Genomic DNA, 25582 nt, shown 5'->3' with positions numbered 1-25582 from the left:
AACATATTTCACATCTCCAGGAGAAAGAAAATTAAATCTACTAGATTTTAATGCCTTTTAGTTTTATACATGCTAAAAGAGGTACTAGAGGCACTATGGTGTAAATGAAACAATCATTGATAATTGATTTAGTCTCAGAAGACTGGAGAAAAATAAATAAATAAACACAGCTAATAATATTCCTATACAAAGAAAAGGAGATAAAACAAGTTCGGGGAAGTACAAATGATAGAATCATATTCAAGGATGTAATAAACTCAAAACTCACAGCTAAAAATATAGTAAAGAACAGTCACATGGATTTGTGAGGAGAAGGTCACGGTTAAAGTTTACTGAATTCTTTGAAGAAGCAATAGAAAGAGTAGACCACAGTAATGTAGTAGACCAATAAAATACATCACAGCACATTCATGACCAGGATGGTCAGGGGAAATGTGACAGCATGGTTAGCTAGCTGACTTAAACGAGAAAATAAAGAGCAAGGGTAAAGGTAACTGCTCAGACTGTAAAGAAGTGAAAAATATCATTCTACAGGGATCTATGCAGGGATTGGTGCAGTTCATAATTTACATGGACTAAAGAGGTGAACTTCATTGGTGAGGTGAAGGTGGCTGTCCTTGTCATCAAAGCAGCATTTGATCAGATATTGCATTAAGAACCACATTTGCCATTTGTTCTACAAGACATCTAATCTCCTTTACTCTCTCGTCTGTCTCTAGCCAACTAATCAACCTTATTCTTCCACTACCCGCTGATCCCTTTTGTAACAGAATAAAACCAATCGTGTTTCCAGTTTCATCTAAGACTCAGTCTCTGATAGCCCTTTGTGAGTTCATGGATAGTGGTTTGGAGCTTGGCCTCTGAGCATAAACGAGCATTATCTTCTAATGGCAGCTCTGTGACAGAAGTTGAGGTGGTTTTTATCCTGGACTGTAGGTGATACAGGTTAAATAGTTTCTGAAATAACTCCACAGAGGCCGATACCCCGTCACCAAGTCCTTCTTTATTTACATGTGGAGAGTCCTTGACAATGATCCAGCTCCCTCAGAGCCAGCTCTGAGTGTCAGGATGTCTGACACTGCTGTTTCTAACTGTTAGCCAAGGCTCCCTGATGGGACCAGATTAACAGCCCCAATCAGGGAACTTATCTTCTATGAGGTCCACTTGACTAGCCTTGTTACAATCACAACAGTTTCCTGCTTGTCCTGTAATGTAGCTCAAATTCGAAGGGAATCTTTGTGGATGTGAAATGGAATGTTGCAGCGAAGAAGATGAAGAAGGGCATTGGTGCAATGACATAGGTCTTTGTTGTTGTACAGCAGATGGAAGATGGTGAAGGATTTCTGTGAGTAGCCAGATTTGAGAAGGGCGCTTCATAATTCCTCCTGGTTGCTCCTGTCCTTGGCCTTTCTGAGGTCAGAGAACGGCATTTATATTTGTCTTGCTGTGAGGATCATGTCTATTTTTATTGAGTGTAGCTCAGGTTGATCCACTTTTTGCAGGGAGCTAGCAAAAGTCCAAGCATTTTCAAACAATGTGCCCATTAAGATTGCACCCAGTGGCTGGGGGTTATAGTAGTGGCTGCTGACGGTCTCCTGGAGGGATGGTCCTCAAGGATCACAGCTAGTTAACTGTTGATTTAGAAAAAGTGAAAACAAACTTACCAGGCCTTCCCTCTCACTGTCTCCAAGTCAGACGGGCAGCTCCCACACCTTGTCCAGTGTGGGCGTTCTGATTGCTGAGTACTACAATACCTCCCACTGGCCCTTTTGCACTGAGGGCCTAGTTACTGTCCCTGATTGGGCTGTGAGAGTCAGCTTTGGCCTTCAATTGACTATAGAATTGAAGATAGTGGTGGGCATGATTAAAGGACTAGGTCCCATCACCTTGATTTAAAAACTCAGTTCAAATGTATCCCACTCTGACGTTTCATCAGAATGAGGAGAAATGCAGGACTAGAAAAGCAAGAGATTGTTTCCTGCAGTTTTCTCATTTTCTTCACTTTACATTGAGATGGAAGCTATCCTGTCATTCACACACCCAAAGAGATTTTTTTGTTTATCCTTTTGTGAAATTGGGATGTTTATTGTTAGCATTTAGTGCTCATCCTGGATTACCCCTGAACAGAGTGGCTTTTTAGGCCATTTCAGAGGGAAGTGAATAGCAAATGATTATGAATCTGGAGTCACATGGCCAAACCAGGTCAGCACATTTTTTCCCTAAATGATGTCAGGGAACCACATAAGTGGTTTGAATAACTCATCATTATTTCAAGGTCACCATTACCTTCAACATTTGCAATTCCAGGTTTATTAATTGAATTTAATTTTAGCTAGCTGCTGTGGTAAGATATGAATCCGGGGCCTCTGAGATTCACATTTAAGGACGTTAGCACTGTCCTTGTCTTTCTTCGTCTGACTCATCACTTCTCCTTTCTGGCTTTACAAGATAAAACCTTTTATCATTTGATCCATCCTGCATTCTCTGGGATTTTGCAGATTTTCTGTTTGTTTTTCCCTGCTCAAATGTAAATCCAAAAGTATCTCCTGGAACAGTTTCAGTCACCTAAAGAGGTCATTGAAAGGAATTTTCCAGGTTTCTGTCCCATGATTGGCCGAGATTTTTTAGCTGCTCTCTCCCAGGAGAAAGCTTTAAGGTGAAGTGAGTATTTGATGACAAGGTTAATGGTTGATGCTCAGATTTAGAATGAGTGTCAGAGTTCAACTTAGATGTTACGTTCTGAGGATATCATCATCTTCCTCTGCCTTTGTGCGTATTTCTTTAGACAAGAGGCCTCTCCCTGTCCCACAGATCCCTTCGTCCACCTCCCAGACGCTCTCTCCACCTGGATCCCTCCCTCTGGCCTATGACCTGGACTCGACCTGTTCATTAAGAACTGGAAACTTGACTGTGGTCACCTTAATTTCTCTGCCCCTTCCCCACATACATACATACACCACCACCACCAACCAACAACCCATTTGAACCTATCTTCTGCTGAACTCAATGCACTCCATACTCTCTGATTCAGTCCTGACTTAGTCATCAAACCTGTGAACAAGGGTGGTGCTATTGTTGTCTGGGGGTTGCTGACCTCTATATTGTGGGGGCTGAGCACCAGCTCTTGGCCATCTCCTTCAGTTTCTCCCTGCATCATACCAAAACAATGTTCTGGGGAAGAGCCTCTGTAGCTGAAAGATTGACTCTGCTTTATCTCCTCAGATGCTGCCAGATCTGCTGAGTTTCTCCAGCACTTTGATTTTATTTGACCTTTAGGCAAGTTTAATTTAAAGTAGGAATTTACTTTTGACCTAGCCAGAGAAACAATAGCCAACCTGCTGGACATACAAAACAGATGAGGTAAAAACAATGACTGCAGATGCTGGAAACCAGATTCTGGATTAGTGGTGCTGGAAGAGCACAGCAGTTCAGGCAGCATCCAAGGATCTTCAAAATCGACGTTTCGGGCAAAAGCCCTTCATCAGGAATAAAAGCAGTGAGCCTGAAGCGTGGAGAGATAAGCTAGAGGAGGGTGGGAGTGGGGAGAAAGTAGCATAAAGTACAATGGATGAGTGGGGGAGGGGATGAAGAAGATAGGTCAGGGAGGAGAGGGTGGAGTGGATAGGTGGAAAAGGAGATAGGCAGGTAGGACAAGTCCGGACAAGTCATGGAGACAGTGCTGAGCTGGAAGTTTGGAACTAGGGTGAGGTGGGGGAAGGGGAAATGAGGAAACTGTTGAAGTCCACATTGATGTCCTGGGGTTGAAGTGTTCCGAGGCGGAAGATGAGGCGTTCTTCCTCCAGGCAACAAGACGGGGAACCTATCAACAAAGACTGCATACTCAAACTACTGGACCTGTGCCTCACAACACACTTCACATTCAACAACCAAATATATGAACAAATCAACGGCACACCCATGGGCTCACCCATCTCCGGACTCATAGCAGAAGTGGTAATGCAAAGGTTAGAACAAACAGTCTTACTGCAAATTCAACCCAAACTCTGGGTCAGACGTGTAGATGATACCTTTGTAATCATTAAAAACACAGAAATAGAAAACATACACCGGATCATCAACGCCACACTCACAGAAATCCGATTCACTAGAGAGGAAGAAAAGGACAACCAACTCCCATTCCTAGACGTGATGGTACAGAGAATACCTAACGGGGAATTCACCACAAAGGTATACAGGAAAGCCACACACACAGACCAAGTCCTAAACTATGAAAGCAACCACCCCAACACACACAAAAGAAGTTGCATCAAGACACTATTCAAAAGGGCCACAACACACTGCAGTACACTAGAACTGCAAAAAGAGGAAGCAGAACACCTATACAATGTATTCGCCAAAAATGGATACCCCCGCAATTTCATCGATAGATGTCTAAGGGAAAGACAATGGAATGAGGACATGCCACAACCCAAAAGACTAGCCACACCACCATACATCAAAAACATTTCTGAACTGACAGCCAGACTACTGCGACCACTAGGACTCATAACAGCACACAAACCAACAGCCACTCTCAGACAACAACTCACCAGAACGAAGGACCCGATACCCAGCATGAGCAAAACCAACGTAGTGTACAAAATCCCATGCAAGGACTGCACAAAACACTACATAGGACAAACAGGAAGACAGCTAACGGTCCGCATCCATGAACACCAACTAGCCACGAAACGACATGACCAGCAATCCTTAGTAGCCACACACTCAGGTGACAAGCAAACATGAGTTTGACTGGGACAACACTACTATTATAGGACAAGCCAAACAGAGAACAGCCAGGGAATTCCTAGAGGCATGACACTCATTCACAGATTCAATCAATAAGCACATCGACCTGGACCCAATATACCGGCCACTGCAACGGACAACTGGAACTGACAACCAGAAGCGGCAGGTACAAATCACTATAAATGCCGGAGGAAACATCACAGAAGCGCTTCACAGGAGGCACTGAGGATGTCACCTAGACAGGGGACGAAATGTCTGCAACACAAATTCCCAGCTCGGCGAACAGAACCACAACATTTCCTTTTAACAGTACTAGTGTTGACAAGCGGCACTCTGGATTAGAACAAAATTACCTAGCATTGCTGACATGTGACACCAGACTCACAGGGATGAGGATGGCTCTTTGAAATGACTGTGAAATGGCTGGGTGAGCTACACATGTTTGAGACCTGCTTATTTCCAATGGCGATTCACAAACTAATATGCAATCGGGTGCATCTTGCTTTTAAGTCGGACTTCATTGTTTTTGCGTGGGATTCTGGCAGCAGTACTGGGCTGAATGTAAGCTGTTCTGGTGGGATGGACTTTACTTGAAACATGGAATATCAAACAAACTTGGGCTGTAGAGAAGGCTTTAAACTAATTAGAGGTTCCTTTGGGAGAGGGGAAATGAAGACTCACAAAACAAATGGATATGACAGCATTACAGGGCAGCTACAATGATACCCAGAGTATGACAGGAGTACACAAAAACAGATAAAATTGCAGTAAGTAGGATCAGAAAAGAGGGTAAAAGTGCAAAATTGATCTCTTATTTGAATGCTAATAGTATTTATAACAAAAAAATTAATGGTACGATACTGGTTAACTGGTATGATCTTATAGTCTATACGGCTACATAATTACAAGGAAATCACAGTTGGGAATTAAATATTCGGGGGGGTGTGTCTCTTCAAAAGAACCTGCAAGAAGTGAAGGGTAATGGTGTAGCATTGTTGGTATGGGATGGAAGAGCTGCTCCTTTTTTTTGAGGTATTTTGGGTTTTGGAGGTGATTTACCCGAATTCCAGGAGCAGCAATTACTGTTTTCTATGCTGTTGCATTGTTTTGGAACTTTGGAAAAAAAAAGTCAAAACAACAGCAGTTTAAAAGGGAGAAGAGCAGACAAAGGAAGCACATGGTGAGGACAGTGCAGGAAAGAGAGAGAGAGAACCTGCACAGTTACTGCCTTTGCTGTTTGAATTCGTGTATCGCTGGACATCGGAGTGCATCTGGGAAAATTAACAAACAGTGAAATTCACAACTAATCTTGGAGGAACTTGGGTGAAGTTCACAGCACAGAATCAGATAAGTTAATTGTTGTTTTAAGTCTGTCCAATAGAAAGGCTGCAGTAGTGGCTACAGTGGATTATTTCCTCATTATATGTTTTTGGAGATAAGTCTCTTGATTAAACTTAAAATATAAGCCATAGCTATTAATTTAACCTGGGACAGTGTTTGTCGAGGAATAAGACAGTGTCATTTTCTGGGTCTGTAGATTGTGAAGGAGCAAAAATGGCCTTTGAAGTGATATGTACTTCTTGTCAGATGTGGGAGTTTAAGGGTTACTGTGGATTATATCTGCCATAAATGCTGTTGGATGCAAATCTTATCAGATCAAGTGGATCGGTTGGAGAGACAAATAGAAGCGATGAGGAATTTGCAACAGCTACAGTACATGATGGATGGCAGTTATAGAAGGGGAGGAAAGTCTCAGATACAGTCACATAGATGGGTTAACTCCAGGAAGGGTAAGAGAGGTAGGCAGCTAGAGCAGGAGTCTTTTGTGGATATGCTGTTTTGGAAAATGTAGGGGGTGATGGATTCTCAGGGGAACGTAGCACGAACAGCCAAGTTTCTGGTATTGAGACTGGCTGTAATGCAACAAGGGGTACGTTGGCTTCCAAGAGATCAATTGTGTTAGGGGATTCTCTAGTCTGAGGTACAGACAGACGTTTCTGTGGCCAGCAGGGAAAAAACAGAATGATGTGTTGTTTCCCTGGTGCCAGGATCAAGGATGTCTTAGAGAGGGTGCAGAATGTTCTCATGGGGGAGAGGGACCAGCAGGAGGTCATTGTCCACATTAGAACCAACGACATGGGAAAGGAAAAGGTTGAGAGTCTGAAGGGAGATTACAGAGAGTTAGGCAGGAATTTAAAAAGGAGGTCCTCAAGGGCAGTAATATCTGGATTACTCCCGGTGCTACGAGCTAGTGAGTGCCAGAATAGGAGGATAGAGCAGATGAATGCATGGCTGAGGAGCTGGTGTATGGGAGAAGGATTCACATTTTTGGATCATTGGAATCTCTATTGGGGTAGAAGTGAACTGTACAAGAAGGATGGATTGCACCTAAATTGGAAGGGGACTAATATACTGGCAGGGAGATTTGCTAGAACTGTGCTTGGGAGGATTTAAACTAGTAAGGGGAGGGGGGGGGGGAACCTAGGGAGGTAGTGAGGAAAGAGATCGATCTGAGACAGGTACAGCTGAGAACAGAAGTGAGTCAAACAGTCAGGGCAGGCAGGGACAAGGTAGAACTAATAAATTAAACTGCATTTATTTCAATGCAAGGGGCATATTAGGGAAGGCAGATGAACTCAGGGCATGGTTAGGAACATGGGACTGGGATATCATAGCAATTATGGAAACTTGGCTCAGGGATGGGCAGGACTGGCAGATTAATGTTCCAGGATGCAAATGCTACAAGAAGGATAGAAAGGGAGGCAAGAGAGAAGGGGGAGTGGCATTTTTGATAAGGGATAGCATTACAGCTGTGCTGAGGGAGGATATTCCTGGAAATACATCCAGGGAAGTTATTTGGGTGGAACTGAGAAATAAGAAAGGGATGATCACCTTATTGGGATTGTATTATAGTCCCCCCAATAGTCAGAGGGAAATTGAGAAACAAATTTGTATGGAGATCTCAGCTATCTGTAAGAATAATAGGGTGGTTATGGTAGGGGATTTTAACTTTCCAAACATCAACTGGGACTGCCATAGTGTGAAAGGTTCAGGTGGAGAGGAATTTCTTAAGTGTGTACAAGACAATTTTCTGATTCAGTATGTAGATGTACCGACTAGAGAAGATGCAAAACCTGACCTACTCTTGGGAAATAAGGCAGGGCAGGTGACTGAAGTGTCAATGGGGGAGCACTTTGGGGCCAGCGACCATAATTCTATTTGTTTTAAAATAGTAATGGAAAAGGACAGACCAAATCTAAAAGTTGAAGTTCTAAATTGGAGAAAGGCCAATTTTGACGGTATTAGGCAAGAACTTTCGAAAGCCGATTGGAAGCAAATGTTCGCAGGTAAATGGATGGCTGGAAAATGGGAAGCCTTCAGAAATGAGATAACAAGAATCAGGAGGAAGTATATTCCTGTTAGGGTGACAGGGAAGGCTGGTAGGTATCGGGAATGCTGGATGACTAAAGAAATTGAGTGTTTGGTTAAGAAAAAGAAGGAAGTATGTGTCACGTATAGACAGGATAGATCGAGTGAATCCTCAGAAGAGTAAAAAAGAAAGTAGGAATATAATTAAGAGGGAAATCAGGAGGGCAAAACGGGGTCATGAGATAGCTTTGGCAAATAGAATTAAGAAGAATCCAAAGGGGTTTTACAAATATATTAAGGACAAAAGAGTAACTAGGGAGAGAATATGGCCCCTCAAAGATCATCAAGGCAGCCATTGTGTGGAGCCAAAGAAAATGGGGGAGATACTAAATGAATATTTTGCATCAGTTTTTACTGTGGAAAAGGATATGCAAGATATAAAATGTAAGGAACTAGATGGTGACATCTTGCAAAATGTCCAGATTACAGAGGAGGAAGTGCTGGATGTCTTGAAACGGTTAAAGGTGGATAAATCCCCAGGACCTGATCAGGTGTACCCAAGAACGCTGTGGGAAGTTAGACAAGTGATTGCTGGGCCTCTTGCTGAGATATTTGTATCATCGATAGTCACAGGTGAGGTGCCGGAAGACTGGAAATTGGCAAACATGGTGCCACTGTTTAAGAAGGGTGGTAAGAACAAGCCAGGGAACTATAGACCAGTCAGCCTGATCTCAGTGGTGGGCAAGTTGTTGGAGGGAATTCTGAGGGACAGGATGTACATGTATTTGGAAAGGCAAGGATAGTCAACATGGCTGTGTGCGTGGGAAATCATGTCTCACAAACTTGATTGAATTTTTTGATGAAGTAACAAAGAAGATTGATGAGGGCAGAGCAGTAGATGTGATCTATATGGACTTCAGTAAGGCGTTCGACAAGGTTCCCCACGGGAGACTGATTAGCAAGGTTAGATCTCATGGAATACAGGGAGAACTAGCCATTTGGATACAGAATTGGCTCAAAGGTAGAAGACAGAGGGTGGTGGTGGTGGGTTGTTTTTCAGACTGGAAGCCTGTGACCAGTGGAGTGCCACAAGTTTCGGTGCTGGCCCCTCTACTTTTTGGCATTCACATAAATGATTTGGATGCGAGCATAAGAGGTACAGTTAGTAAGTTTGCAGATGACACCAAAATTGGAGGTGTAGTGGACAGCGAAGAGGGTTACCTCAGATTACAACAGGATCTTGACCAGATGGGCCAATAGGCTGAGAAGTGGCAGATGGAGTTTAATTCAGATAAATGCGAGGTGCTGCTTTGGGAAAGCAAACCTTAGCAGGACTAATTCACTTAATGGTAAGGTCCTAGGGAGTGTTGCTGAACAAAGAGACCTTGGAGTGCAGGTTCATAGCTCTTTGAAAGTGAAGTTGCAGGTAGATAGGATAGTGAAGAAGGCGTTTGGTATGCTTTCCTTTATTGGTCAGAGTATTGAGTACAGGAGTTGGGAGGTAAATAGGCAAAGTCTTTTCCCTGGGGTTGGGGAGTCCAGAACTAGAGGGCATAGGTTTAGGGTGAGAGGGGAAAGATATAAAAGAGACCTAAGGGGCAACGTTTTCACGCAGAGGGTGGTATGTGTATGGAATGAACTGCCAGAGTATGTGGTGGAGTCTGGTACAATTGCAACATTTAAGAGGCATTTGGATGGATATATGAATAGGAAGGGTTTGGAGGGATATGGGCCAGGTGCTGGCAGGTGGGCCTAGATTGGGTTGGGATATCTGGTCGGCATGGACGGGTTGGACCGAAGGGTCTGTTTCCATGCTGTACATCTCTATGACTCTAAATGGTCTTGAATTGGTAGATGTAGAATTCATAAAGGTGAATTAAGAAATAAAAAGGGAAAGTAGACATTAATAGGAGTACTTTCCAGGCCCCCTAAAGTAGCTACACAATGGGATAGAGACTAAGTCAGGAAATAATTGAGGATGTATAATAAAGGCAGTACGTTAATCACGGGTGCCTTTTAATCTTCTTGTAGATTAGGATAGTCAGTTTGCCAGAGGATGCCATGAGGAAGAAACCATAGAATGCATTTGGGCCAAAACAATATGTTATCGATTCAACCAGAGATTGATTAAACCCAGATCATTAAACATCATCAGATTTTTGACTGGAAGAATAAAGGAGCTGAATATTATTTGAACAAAGAAAGACTGTAGAAAAGTACGGAACAGATGGATTTGGAATTCCTAGTCCATGAAGCACAAAAAGCTAGTATCCAAGTTCAGTGAGTAATTAAGAAGGTAAATGAAATTTTGTCCATTCTTTTGAATGGAATGGAATATAAAAGGAGGAAGATTTTGGCAAAACTTTACAAGGCATAAGTCAGTGCACGACTGAATGCTGTGAACAGTTTTGGGTCCCTTATCTACTGACATTTTGAGTCCTGGGTCGGGAGGAACTGTGTTTTGAAAGGTGGTTGAGTAGATTGGGCCTGTATTCTTTGGAATTTAGAAGAATGAGAGGCAAACGTATTGAAAAATACAAGATTCTTAGGGGGTTTGACAAGGTAGATGTGGAAAGGTTGCTTCCTTTAGTGGGAGAGTCTTTTGTGGAACAGAGGGCATCATCTCAGAATGAGAGATTGGATACATTTCAGACAGATGAGGAATGCCATCTCTGAGGGTAGTGAATCCATTGAATTCTTTATTGCAGAAAGTTGTTGAGGCTACATCTATTCAAGGCTGAGATATTTTTAGTCAGTAGGGAAATGAGGGTTATAGGGAAAACACAGAAAAGGGGAATTGAGGATTATCAGAGGAGCCATGACTTCATTAAATGGTGGAGCAAGCTTAATGGACTGAATGGCTTTCTACTGCTCCTATGGCTTATGAACTTATATTGTACCCAGCGTAAACTTCATTGTTTCATGTGAAAACCTTTGTTAGTAATATCTATTAAATTAAAAGGAAGGCTTACGTTTATGTGGTACCTTTCAGAACTTCAGGATATTTCACATCACTTTGCAGCCAATTAAGTTCCTTTTGAAGTTTGGCAAGGAACAAAACAACATGTCCAGCTTCTACAAACAGCAAATTGATTATGCCTGGATAATCTGTTTTTAAGTTGTTGGAAGATTTTTGTGGTACAGTGTCTGTGTCCTTGTGAACTAGGAGACCCGAGTTCACAACCAACCTGTTTCAGATGTGTGTAATTGCATCTCTGAACAGGTGGATTCGGGAAAATATCTCAATACATTTGTGGGAAGAGGGAGTATGCCATCATCCATTTTGAATGGGAAGCCTCTGATTTTGATGATCTGAAGGCACCAGAACTGCATTCATGCCAGAAGTCAGACGTGGGATAGGTTTAACAGAGCCTGTTGTATAAAACGTTTTTGTATTGAACATGACTCACAGTGAACTGACATTTTAGCAGATGATGATCTTATGTTACAATCTCTTTCTTTTGCAGTGATATTGCAAAGATAAGTGAAGGAATTGGTGATAAAATAGGCTTGCTGATACAATCACTAGCCTCCTTTATAGGGGGTTTTGTGGTTGGCTTTATCAAAGGATGGAAACTAGCACTGGTGATTCTGGCTGTGAGTCCGGTTCTAGGAATTTGTGCAGCAATCTGGTCCAAGGTTAGTGTGTTTGACTGCATTTTTAATTAATCCATAAATATAGTTACCTAAAACAATTTGAATGATATCTTACATTTCATCTGAGATATGAATATTATGCCCTAATATCTACCTTGCGTTTCCTTCTGCAGCTTTTCTCAGCTGCTGTAGGATGAAAGGAAGCTCATTCCCTGGTTGATTATGCTTTGAACCAGTCAATAATAACTTTTCTTGTGGGTCAGAAGCCTTATTATTGTCTTGATTAATGCAAAGATCCAATAATTATGACTACCATCTAATGGAACATGTGCTACTCCTGCAGGATCGGAAACTGTGATGTTGCTCGAGGCAGCTATGTTGAATTTTGTTTTAATGTGGACAGCTAAACATGGTCTTAGTGATGAAGGTGCTTGTTATTGCAGGCAAATTAGGCTTCCTTTTCAATCGTGGATCGTCTCCTGGAATAAATGATGCATGTTTCATGGGTGCAATTCTAAATACATGCTGAAACCACTGGACCATGGATTATCATTGTTAAGATACACATCTAAATCTGTCAGGCGCGATATCATACAGAAAAGGAGCAATAACTTTATAAATTACTGGAAAAAAAACATTCAGAGCTTTCCTCATCTAATAAATCCTTGACAATGATGTTAATTAAGATGGCTGTCTGAGCCTCACTCCTCTTTCCTTGCAGTGAATCTCCTGGCTAAGTTAACTTGGCCATTCAACCTGATATGTAGATCCCACCTAAAATCTGTTGATTGACTGTATATTCCTATTGTTTTTATCCTTTTCATGTGGAATATGAGGTCTTAAGTTCTCTTGCATAATGAGGCCCTATTTGTAATCTGTTCAGCAAACACTAACAAATCTAGCTGTTTCCCATGTTGAGGTTGGGGAATGTTACATAAAAATCATTGCCACTTTCTCTTGCAGTAATAATAATTGGAATTTAGTTCTGGCTATGGGGTCCTAGTCACTGTTTGGAGAACCATGGGAACCCTGTGTAATCTTCTACCAAGAATCTTGATAAAATTATGAGGTAAAGCATCTACTTACCGACAATACTGTCAAGCCTCCTGTACGACCAAGTTCCAAGGTGGGGCAGAGCTCTTGGCCATGAACTGTCAGTCGAACAGAAGTTGTGGGCTCAGGATTTCAGAAGAGCAAGGGCAGGTCACAGAGAGAGGGTCACCAGTGAAGGAGAAAATTGGGTGTTGGATGTAATGCCCAGGGATGGCTTTCAGTAGTTCCTTGACCATGCACCAAACACCAGTGAATAAAAGACCGCTTTATTTGGATGCCGGACAACGTTCTGGAGATGGTGGACACCTGAATGAGTTTCATGTAATCTTTGAGCCACCATTAAAATACAATGGGCTCCGGGGCAGTTTGTTGACATCCTGGCTAGTCAGCCTGTCTTCCTCAGCACTTTTAATGCAGACAATTTTCAAGCTGCTCGGAGTCACAGACACTGCAGCAGGCTCCACTAAATTCTGCCAATATCTTTGTTTTCCAATTAGCTCCTTGCTTTTACATTTTAGGGTTCAAGAAGAATTAAGCAAGCAAAACCAGATTGTAACTCAAAACAATTTTTTTTATTTGTTCATGGGATGCAGGCATTGTTGTATTGCCAACAATCTCCACTAATAATAACTTGTATTATTATAAAATCTTCTACATTCAACATTTTATACCAGGTGAAGTATGCAATAAGTTGCAGTTTTTACTATGCAGTATATGTTTTTGAAAAAGGGACTGAAGCATGAATCAGAGCTGAAACCCAGATTATAATATAAAATCTTAATGTCTGTTTGCAACTACCATTGCAATTTCTCTGTTAAAGAAAAGAGGCACTTTCCAATCATTACCTTATGTTCTTCACGAATGGATTTTAATGTGGAGTTCAGTGGCAGTCCAGGGTGAACTTAATATGGAACTCAAGAGAAGTGGGAAGAGAAGCTCTCATACTTGGTTATGGGTGAGATGTGTGGTTTGAAGCCAAGATTAGAGAGAACTCAGTACTTGTCAAGTAAGCAAAATATGAATGAGACCAAACAGGAACCAGGAGAGAAGTTAGGGGAGGTTGCTGAAGACATTGTCAAACAGTATGATATGAGCCGGTACTAAAATAAACCAAAGAACTGCAGATGCCAGAAATCTGAACTATAAACAGAAATTGCTGGGAAAACTCCACAGGTCTGACAGTAACGATGGAGAGAAAGCAAAGTTAACAATTCAGGTCCGGTAACCCTTAATGAGATTTAAGTAAACTATTGTAAGTAAAAATATAGGGCACAAGAAAAGCAGGTTTCTCGAGTGTGTATGAAAATAAATATATTTTATTAAGCATAATTTGAAATACTTGCCAAGTTTTAAAATGTTAGGCGACGTGTTGACTCTGAAGTTGCCTATTGTCATTATGTGACATTTTCAGCAGGTTTCCAAATATTTCTGTACTGGGTTGTTTTGTATTCACAGCTTTGAGGTCAATGATTTCATATCCTACACATCCTGTCAGATCTTTGTTCATATTACATATACAAAGAGAGACAAATAAACATAAAACCGTGTTAAGTAAATTCCTTCTTGATGACCTTAAATGGTACTGTTGATAAGTTAAAATATCTTTGTCTAGGGCTTGGTTGAACTTTAAAACTGGTTGAGAGGGGAAATGCTTGTGTCAATATAGTTATCTCACGCTATGGTGAAGGTTCAAGTCACTATAAAACTTTCAAGCTGCGTAACTAATCCTATAATGCAAATATAATTCTGAAATATGACCAAGAATCGGATAAATGAACAATGCGCAGGATAGTTCTAAGTTCCTGATATTTTCTCTGTTTCCTGAAATGTTTGAACACGACATTTATATCCAGAAACTGCAGTTCTTAATAGGTATTTATAGGTTGCCTTCTCACGCTGTTTATTGTGACTGACAAGGAACAAATTGATTACACTGTCTATTCTATAATATTTTTAGGAATAAAGTAACAGATCGTTTTCAAAACCAATTAACTGAATGTATACAATCTGTTAAAATTTTGTCTGCTTCAGGACTGGATAAGAAAGATGAGAAAACTTGGGCCAGTACATTACATTAGTCTGTGGGAACTATCACAAACATATAGTAGCTAGACTGGACACTGATGAGAAAGCTGCACTTTCTAAAGATGTATTTCAACCACTCTTAGTTGTGTTCACAGAAATTGAATTACTGAGTAGGTGAAGTTTAATAGAAGGAAACTGGTCTGCGTAAAGCACAGATTTTTTTTTTGTTCATTACTGATCTTTACAGGCTGGCAGAGAAAGGTTGGACCCAGAGTTAATTTGTGACGAGATCATGGTTGAAGTAGCAAATGAAGCCTTGAAAGACCGTTTTACAAGCTAAAGAGGAATTAATCCTAGTGAAAGTGGCACAGATTGCTCGGAAATCTGAACCGGGGAAATGCTTGAGGGGAAATTTAAAGCAGTTTATACACCATGAAGTTTCCTTGATGCAGCACAAACAAGCCAAACAATAAGGAAGACCTCCCAGTGGGGGACCACAATGCCACAACTGCCAAAAAATGGGTAATTATTAAGGAGTTTCTCATCAGCTAACTGCCATGCAAAAGGAAAAACTCTTTGAAGTATTGGCACAATCAAGATTTCGAAACACCACAAGACCACTATGAAACCTTTGTTGGGAGAAACCTATAAACTAAAAACAAATACTGGAGTGTCAGAATGGAGATAAATTGATGCCGTCCCACAGAATTTAAAATGAATACATGAGTTAGTGTTTTTGTATTATCAGATTAACTAAATTGTTTAAACAAATAAAAGTACAAGCTTCCTCTATGAATTAAAAGCCCTTAATGTAAACACCCAATTCACAGCAAGGTTCAGAAGTGAGGAAAGTGAAATTGTTGAACTTCTCTGACATTTAAAATAAATATTCTCTCCCAAGCAGGAGAATTAAATTAATCTGTAAGGTTGATTGGATTGCCATAACTGACCAAACATGTGAATTTTGAAATGTGTTCCATAATTGTCCTAGGGTCTGGGGCAATTGAGTTGAATTATATCATTGTATGAGGAGAAAAGAGCAAAGTTTCACAACCGTTTATGGCTAGGGATGTACAGGAAATAGAGTGTAAGCCAAGGCAACGAGTGATTTCATCAATCACTTTGTCAACAGGGGAAGATGATATTCAGGTATGAATGTAATGTCAGAGTGAAATGATTTGATAAGAATTATAGAATTCACACAATGTGGAAACAGGCCCTTCGACCCAACAAGTCCACACTGACCCTCCAAAGAGTAACCCACCCAGACCCATTCCCCTACTACTCTACATTTTACCCCCGACTAATGCACCTAACCCACACATCTCTGAACACAATGAGCAATTTAGCATAGCCAATTCACCTAACCTGCACGTCTTTATTATGGGAGGAAACCAGAGCACCTGGAGGAAACCCATGCAGACACTGGGAGAATGTGCAAACTTCACACAGACAGTCGTCTGAGGCTAGGATTGAACCTGAGTCCCTGGCACTGTGAGACAGCAGTGCTAATCACTGAGCCAGTGTGCAGCTCCAAACAGAATCTGTTTGGATTTAACTCAGTTGAATAAAGCAGTATCTTCTTCTATCTGGATGTAATTGGCAATTACCTCTGAATGATCTCTCCAGAAACTTAACAACATTAATACTTTCCGCCCATCCATCCATCCATCCATATTGCCCACCCATCCATCCATCCACCCATCTATCATATCACCTGCCCAACGATCCATCCATCTAACTGTATTGTCTGCCCATTCATCCATCTATCCATTTATCCATATTGCCCGCCATCCATCAATCTATATTGTCCATCCCTAGTTACCTGAGAGAAATGTCTTCCTCAACCAATGCTGTCCTTGGAGTGAAGGAACACCCACAATGCTGTTAGGAAGGCTGTTTCAGGATTTTGACTAAACTACAGTGAAGGAATTGTGATATAGTTCCATGTTAAGATAATACGTGGCTTCAAGGGAAATTTGCCAGTGGTAGTTATCCCATTCATCTATGTCCTTGTCCTTCTAGGTGTAGAGGTTGAGAGGTTGGAAGGTACAAGCCAGAAAGGCCTTAGTGAGTTACTATTCTACACACAATGATAGTGTGCACTGTTGCCACTGATGGTGAAAGAGTGAATGTTGAAGGTGATGGATTTAGTCCCACTGAAGCCAGCTGCATTATCCCAGTTAGTGTTGTGCTTCTTGAGTGTTGTTGGAGCTGCGCATATGCAGGCAAGTGGAGACCATTTCAACACACTCCTGCTTTGTGCCTTCTTGATGTTGGACAGGCTTTGCGGAGTCAAGAGGCGAGTTACTTGCTGTAGAATTCCTAGCTTCTGGTCTTCACTATAGGCACAGTATCTATGTGGCTAATCCAGTTCGATTTCTGGTCAAAAGCAACTTCCGGATAATGGGGGATTCACTGATGGTAATGCCATTGAATGTGTAGGGGTGATTAGATTTTCTTTTGTTGGAGGTAGTCTGACACTCAAATGGCACAATTGTTACTTGCTACGTTTTAGCCCAAGCCTGGATATTGTCCAGGTCTTGCTATATTTGAACACAGACTGCTTCAGTATCTGAGGAGTCATGAATGGAGCTAAACAGTGCGTAATCATCAAAGACCATCCTCAATTTTGACCTTATGATGGAGGGATGGTTGGTGATAAAGCAGTTTTAGGTGGTTGGATCTCGGACAAATTTTTTACACTTTTTAGTTTGCTGTGCCTTTAACAGATTACCATTTGTAATTGATCACATGCCAGTAATATTTGAAAATTATTAAAAATGCATTAAAAGGTATTGATGGAATACTATATGACATGGGCAATATACTAATCAATGGATCCAAGAACATGACCAGAGAACTGAAACAGTCAGGTGTGTCCTACTGAATGTAAGGCTAATACTGAGGGAGAAATGAAAAGTCGCAGGATTGGAGATATAACTTGATGAGTACATCACCAAGACTACAGAAGTTAAGCTAGAACAGCAAAAACTAAAGGCATTAGAGAATGCCCCTATCTCAGAATATCACAAAATTTCTTATGAGGTGAATCGGTGGATAAGATTTTGCTAAATGTAGCAGAGGTTAACAAGCCTTTGAGATAGCTTCTACACCAGGGTCAACAATAGCTTTTGACAAAATCAAGGCACTCCTCATCACTTCAAAACATAAGGCACACGGTGATCCACGTCTGCCATCCATAGTGATAGATGATGCATCTTTAACAGGATTAGAGGCAATACACTTTCAGTTGCACAAAGATAGAAATTGGAAATTAGTCTTTGTACCTCTAAATCAGTAAGAGGGACAGAACAATGCTATGATTTAATTGACAAAGAACCTTAAGCAGTAATGTGGGCATTGGAAAAATGTTCAGGTTATGTGATAAAGTTACAGCTCAAGATGGAAGCAAACTAAAAGCTATTGATCACTCTTCTGAATAAAAAGGAAGTAGCTCAGATATCACCCAGAATTCGAAGGTTCAGATTGAGTCACATGAGGTGTGACAGGCCTGAGAGTGCACAATTGAAAATATAAAGCAGATGTCCCAAATGATAGCAAATACAGTAGACCAAGCTGATTTTGATTTAATTGAAGCGATTGAAGTGTATACTTCAGGAGTGACTCAACACTTAGCAGCTATAGAATAAAAGCTGAGGAGATGTGAGGTGAAGAATGGATTACAATTGTGTTATGGACCAGGCCAAATCCCCTCAAAATATTTTAAGAAGGTAGCCTAGATCCTAACCTTTTCTTATTTTGGAGGTAAATGTAAGGTGTTGTGTTCCAGATGCATTTTGAATGGTCAAGTTACTTTATGTTAAGCAAAACACAATTTATTCATTAACGATAAGTAATGTAACAACTAAAGAAAGAATAAAGAAAAGAATTGACTTAGTTGTAACTCTGTTGAGAAGCGTAACAGAATAATACATTCAGTAAGTATTACTAATTTACTGTTCCAAAATAGTAACATCCAATAGCCACATGCCTGGCAAAGGTTAAATTCAGAAAACAGATTGTCTCACATGCAACTCCAGCAGCCCGAGAGGGAAAACATCAAAAGAATCTGAGAGTGTGTAGCAGGGAGAGATGTACTGCAACACCAGATCCAAACACAACTGCTACTCCTGAAAAACTAAAACCAAAAGTCCTAGTTCTGTGAGAGTTTGACCACACCCATTCAGGCTGCTTTTATTGTTACAACTTAAAAAAGAAACAAACCTCAAAGCTGTTTACTTTTTAAGTTTTCAATAGTTTTCAGCACCTCTACCCTAAAACCTTTCTTTTAGAAATTAGTTATACTGAAAGATATTTAACTTGAGATTTTTTTGGAGAATTAATTGAGGTAATTTGTGCATTGCAAAGTGCTTTACAAGAGCATTACAGTCAGTATGTCAGACAGGTATTACTCATTTAATACATGAATTGGGTACTAATCGCATTCTCTAGGTGGAGAACAAGCCAAGAGAAGAAAGACCACAATTATCTTCACCTTTCTCAATAAGGCTGGAGGAGTGTCAAGTATTAATTCATTTGTGTTCAAAGGCAAGATCTTCATCATTATCATAGATGTTATCTAAGATGGATTGAAGTAAACTGTCTGCGCAAAATAGTGGCAATGGCATTGATAAATTCACTGAAGAGAATCTATTCAAACGTGGGACTCTGGAACATTGTAATTTCAGATAATGGTCCACAGTTTGCAAAGAAGTAGTTTAAAAGATACACATCCAAATACAATGTCATTAATATTACAGCTTCACTTCACGATCCTCGAGTGAATATGGATGTTGAGTGAGGAGTGTCAACAAAGAATTAAAACTGGCACCATTAAATTTGAGTTCCTCACCACTAAAGAATGGGTTTTCACCATCAGAGTCATGGAGGAGCTGAGGATTGAGAACACAATTTTCATAGAATCCCTAGAGTGTAGAAATAGGCCCTTCGGCCCAACAAGTCCACACCGACCCTTCGAAGAGTAATCCACCCAGACCCATTCCCGTACATTAAACCTGACTACTGCACCTAACCTATGCATTCCTGAACACTATCAGCAATTTATCATGGTCAGTCCATCTAACCTGCATATCTTTGGATTGTGGGAGGAAACCGGAGCACTCAGAGGAAACCCACACAGACAGTCACCCAGTTGAATCCGGGTCCCTAGCACTGTGAGCCAACAGTGCTAACTACTGAACCACCGTGCCTCACCTGTCTCAGAAGTTACAGACTGGCAAAACTCAATGACCACAACAGAGTGAAATAACAGAATGAGGAGCAAAGGGGCAGCAAGCTCAAATCCTCAATAAACTGCACAGATCACAAGATTTACCAGAGCTGCACTCTGAGTGAGTATGAATAAACCTTCAACAGAGGGAAGGAATGATCTTAGTAAAACACTGCAGCCAAAATCATATTGAGTTGCAACAGCTCATTAGATAGATAAAAAGGAGAAATTGTAATGCATTAATATCATTGAACAACAAGGGAATAGAAACATAGAACTATTTCTCAGAAAAGGAAGAAAACTCACCAACCAGTCAAGAGTCAAAAAGTGTGGCGCTGGAAAAGCACATCATGTCAGGCAGCATGCGAGGAGCAGGAGTATTGATGTTTCAGGCATAAGCCGTTCATCAGAAATGTGACTGATCTCCAGTATCTGCAGTCCTCACTTTAGCCAGTCAGGAGTCAAAAGTTTGTAATAAGATATGAAACTGTTAAGAGAGACGAATCAAAGCACGACTGAGACTACCACTGTGAGGTATAAAACTATTGCACAAAAAGGTTTAAAAAATATAGAAGATGAATAAATACTTGTATGGGAAATGTAGAGCAATGGGATTAACATCAGAAGTATGGATTATGATGATGTCAATTGGTGTATTTATCATGTCAGTGTCATCATCCAGGATAGAGGAATCTATGTTTTTCAGATTTCCAGCATTGGTAGTAAATTTATTTTTAGCCATATAAGTACTGTGGCTTTAAGAGTAGGTCAGTGACTAGGAAATTTGCAGTGAAGAGCTCATTTCCTCTCTTCGCAAAGCCTGTCCACCATCTGTGGAGAGAAATCAGAGTTAACATTTGGGGTTCCGTGACCCTTCCACAGAACTCTCACCTGATGTGTATTTTGGTTCTGCACAATTTAGAGGCTTCTCCAACACATGAAGTTAGAGCCTTGAGCCAAGGATTTTGACAAGAGATATTGGATGGTTTGATCTTACAGGGGTTGAATCATACAGAATCCTGTTTGGTGTGAAAACTTCTCTCCTTGCCCTCCTGTACCCGCCTGTGGTTAAACAGCTGTCAAACTCGAATGTAACATTAATTGTCACTGTTGAGATGAACTACAGTCAAACAAATAACATTTTTTATATTTTTATGATGTTTGCTATAATATTTATAGTTCCTCAAAGGATATGACTTAATTTTCCTTTCTTTGAATGATTTAGTTGTTGACTTCGTTCACAAAACAAGAGCAAAATGCATATGCAAAAGCTGGAGCTGTGGCTGAGGAGGCGTTGTCAGGTTTCAGGACTGTTGTAGCTTTTGGAGGACAAAAGAAAGAAGTTGCAAGGTTAGCCTTGTTGTTTACCTTCCTGAGAGATGACAGTACCCAACACCACTAAAGTTGTGATTTATAAGAGTTGTACACTTATGCCCCTGCTGTGTATCATAGCCAAATGCAGGCATTTATTATATAGACTGAAACCTCAGAACATGGAACAGTCTTTCCATAATAGTTATATTTATGGAAACTTTTCGCTGCTTTTTCCTTCTGTACACATGAATACCTTTTAATGAGAGGCAACTGATAATCCATATTCCAAAACCTGAATGGAGAGTTTTACTTATCACAAAAAATTCCACTGCCAAAATGCTCCGATCGATCTGTTCAGTGATGGTATCTCTCACCTCTGAAACAGATGAGACTTGACCCTGGGCTCCTGTTCCCAGAGGTAGTGAAACTACCATCACATCACAAGTGCCCTAAGAACCCCATTGAATCTGTGTTTGTTTTCACCTGTTATAGAGTCATAGAGATGTACAGCATGGAAACAGACCCTTCGGTCCAACCCGTCCATGCTGACCAGATATCCCAACCCAATCTAGTCCCACCTGCCAGCACCAGGCCCATATCCCTCCAAACTCTTCCTATTCATATACCCATCCAAATGCCTCTTAAATGTTGGAATTGTACCAGACTCCACCACATCCTCTGGCAGCTCATTCCATATACGTACCACCCTCTGCGTGAAAAAGTTGCCCCTTAGGTTTCTTTTATATCTTTCCCCTCTAGTTCTGAACTCCCCAACCCCAGGGAAAAGACTTTGCCTATTTATCCACCTTTAACCTAGGCTACAGTGTTTTCCTGGATATAATTCAAAAATATATTGGTTGGAAATGACAGTCTTAATTTTATGTGTGAATTTAAAAGCACATTTGGTTGGCAACAACAGAATAGGTTCTGAACAATTTGCATAAGACTATAAGGAATAGAAGTAGGCCATTTGGCCCCTCAAGCCTGCCTCATCATTCAATAGGATCATGGAAGACCAACATTCAAGTCCATTTTCCCTTTAACCCTCTACTGATAAAGAATCTATTTATCTCTGTCCTAAGTATACACAAACACTGTGCCCACACAGATCTTTATTGCAAGAAGCTCCAAAGGCATTGAGAGAAGAAATTCCTCCCTATCTCAGTCAAAAAATTGGTGCCCTTTTATTTTGATATTGTGGCCTCGGGCCCCATGAGAGGAAACATCCTCTCAGCATTTACCATGTGAAGCTCCTTATGAATCCTATATGTTTCATTGAGATCACTTTTTTTCATTCTTCTAAACCCCTATGAGAAGAGTTCCAACCTATTTAGCCTTTGCTCATAAGCCAATCCCTCCATACCAGGGATCAACCTAGTGAAAGTTCTCTGGACTGCCTCCAATGAAATGATGTCTTTCCATAAGTAAAGAGAACAAAACTGTTCATTGCACACCAGATGTGATCTCACCAGCACCTTGCACAATTGCAGCCTGACTTCCCTATGCTTATACTCCAAATGCCTTGAAATGAGGGTTGACATTCCATTAGCCTTCCTAATTCCCTGCTTCACCTGTGTGCTAGCTTTCTATGTTTCATGTACAAGTACCCCCAAGTCCCTTTGTGTTGCAGCTTTCTGCAGTTTCTTTTAAGCAATATTCTGTAGTTGTGTTCTCCCTTCAAAATGAGTAACTTCATGTTTTCCCACATTATGCTCCATTTGTCATGTGGACATTTATAATGGACATTTATCACCCAGCTAAGTGATGTTTCAGTGGAGCAACAGCTAGCTGAGAATCAGTATCTGTTGGTACTTATCGTCAAGCCATACTCCAAAAATAGGCAAAATTTATTTTTAGCTTGCCATTCTTTGGGCTGAATTTATTCTTTGGGCTGAATTTTAACCCTGACATTTGGGTGGATCAGGGTGAGGTAAGGTGCTAAATTTTAAGAAGAAATCCCAAATCCAACCCAGTTCATGTTCAACATGCCCACTTCCGGGTTTAAAGGTTATGGAATAAGGGGTGGACTCCTGGGATTTGGGGAGTTGACAATTAAAATGCATTACTGCGGTTGATTTCATCTGATTTAATTCCCATCTATTCAAAGACACAGGATATCAGGTATCAGTCACCATCGCTCTCCAATCCCTTCCCAACCCAGAATAGGGATTGGATCCCACTCATCCCAATCCCTCATATTCCTGTAAAATCATTGTTGCAATTGAGCTTTTCTTTCCTGCCTCAGGTTCTTTGCTGCCTGACTGGAAGCTAAATCTGTTCATCAGAATAACATGCAGAATAATTTTTACCTTGGCTTTTGTGTTCTCTATCTGAAACACCTCTCTGATATATCTCAGAATATAATTTTTCTAACTCAGATTCTCATTCCGACCAGAACAAAAGTAGGTGGTTGAAAAAGTTTCTCATTTACTCTGTTATAAAGATGACCCAGAGTGGTGTAATGGTTGGATTATTGTTCCCGTTACAAATTATATTCACTTTTTTATAAAGGTATGAGAAGAATTTGATTGAAGCTAAGAACGTTGGAATCAAAAAGTCAATTAGCAGCAATATAGCGGTGGGTTTCACCTTCTTAATGATCTATGCGTCGTATGCCCTGGCATTCTGGTATGGAAGTACCCTGATATTGGATGATAATTATACAATTGGAAAAGTGCTAACAGTAAGTGATATTTCACACTATGTTGAACACTAAGGTAATGCTTATAAGGATTATGATTCTAAAAATTGTTTTTCTGTTCTCCTTATTCTAATTTTTATTTTATTCATTTCTTTTTCCCATTTCAACCACATGGGGTAGAAATGAATCTAGAGCCAATTGAGGATCACTACTACTTATTGCTTTAAAGCATGTCCTAAACTGGAGTCTCAAAGAATAACTTTATTTGAATCTCAGGACTGCTCCTGATGTTGGTCATGTCTCCACAGTCAAATCAAGTTAGAAAGGAGCAATTTTGAGCTGTGTGTTAGCAGTCCTCAGCTAAGTCGGAAGCAGTGAGGTTTTGGTGGGCTGCAGGGTTGTGATGGGTAATCATGGTGCTTGTGAACTCAGTGATCATTCCTGCTCCTCTTGCCTCTTTTTAAAATGTTCACAGCTTTCTTCACATTAGCACTTACAAGAGGCTGTTGAAGGATTTTGAGCAGGACAGACCAGAGCCTCCCCTTCCATCGAGAATTAATTCTGAAGCAAGGTTTTGTCAGCTGACATTAAGCACCTAATTTACGTATTGATGTCTGACTGGAATGTTCATCGGTAAACATCCATCTGGCAAAGAAGAAACAGAAGTCAGTCTGTCCATATAGGCTTATTCACAAAACTCCATACAATAGGCTGCTTTTCTCTTCCACGGACGATACCCTTCCAAATGGAAACTGGACCCTTTATAAGAAAATGTACAAAATAGCTGCAGGAGTAGGCCATTTGACCCATTGAACCCATCCACTATTCAACATGATCATGACTAATCCTCTATCTTGACACCACATTTCTCTCTCCACTAACTCCTTCTAACGTAAGGCCTCTAGAAATCCATCTAATTCTTTCTTAAGTAAATTCTGTGACTTTCCTGCCGCAGCCTTTTATGGTAGAGAATTCCACCGGTTCATTGTACTCTGAGTGGATGATGAACTACATAGCCTTGGACAACGACTCTTTGTTTCACCTTCTTGGCTGTTCTCCCCACTGAATTGCTTGTCAGGATCCTATCTCAATGCCAGTCTCGTTTAAATTTACTCCAACAGCATTAGAAAAACTCCCTTTGACGATGTTGGTTGATGTTTGTCGGTGTTCTTGTTCAGATGTACTTGTCTAGCATGTACAGGTGTCCCCTCTAACAGAAATAATCACAATGCATCAGGAATCTAAAGTCCTCCTCCTGCACCATCTCACCAGCCATGCTCTATCCTTCTATAACTGTACTCACTACTGCGTGATACTGGGAGTAATCCAGAGATTACAACTTTTGAAGTCTTGCTTTCCCATTTCCTATTTAATGCCCTAAGTTCTGCTTGCAGGATCTTCTTCCTTTGTCATTGGTTCCAACATGACATTTGAGAACGAATAGAGTATCTTGCAGTCACATCTATGATTGCGGAAATGCCTGTTTACTCCCCTCACTAACATACCCCTTATCATTATTCCTGCCCATACCTCTTCCTCAGCACCTACCAAAATTAAGGAAAATCCAAAAATGTTTTATCAGGACTTCGAGAACAAAGGGT

The 25582-nt window shown here is 40.7% G+C and overlaps 1 protein-coding gene across 1 annotated transcript in view; it reads left to right on the top strand.

Annotated features, from left to right (window-relative positions):
- abcb4 (ATP-binding cassette, sub-family B (MDR/TAP), member 4) overlaps window positions 1–25582 on the top strand; it is a 130878-nt gene that overhangs the window by 36185 nt on the left and 69111 nt on the right. The window contains exons 7-9 of the mRNA XM_043690329.1: window positions 11586–11757; window positions 21252–21376; window positions 23852–24023. Of these exons, the coding sequence (XP_043546264.1) occupies window positions 11586–11757; window positions 21252–21376; window positions 23852–24023 (469 nt within the window). The remainder of the gene's footprint in view (window positions 1–11585; window positions 11758–21251; window positions 21377–23851; window positions 24024–25582) is intronic.

The sequence above is a fragment of the Chiloscyllium plagiosum genome, chromosome 5 (assembly GCF_004010195.1).
Source record: "Chiloscyllium plagiosum isolate BGI_BamShark_2017 chromosome 5, ASM401019v2, whole genome shotgun sequence".
NCBI classification, from domain to species: Eukaryota; Metazoa; Chordata; class Chondrichthyes; order Orectolobiformes; family Hemiscylliidae; genus Chiloscyllium; species Chiloscyllium plagiosum.
This window is presented reverse-complemented; position numbering and strand designations above follow the sequence as displayed.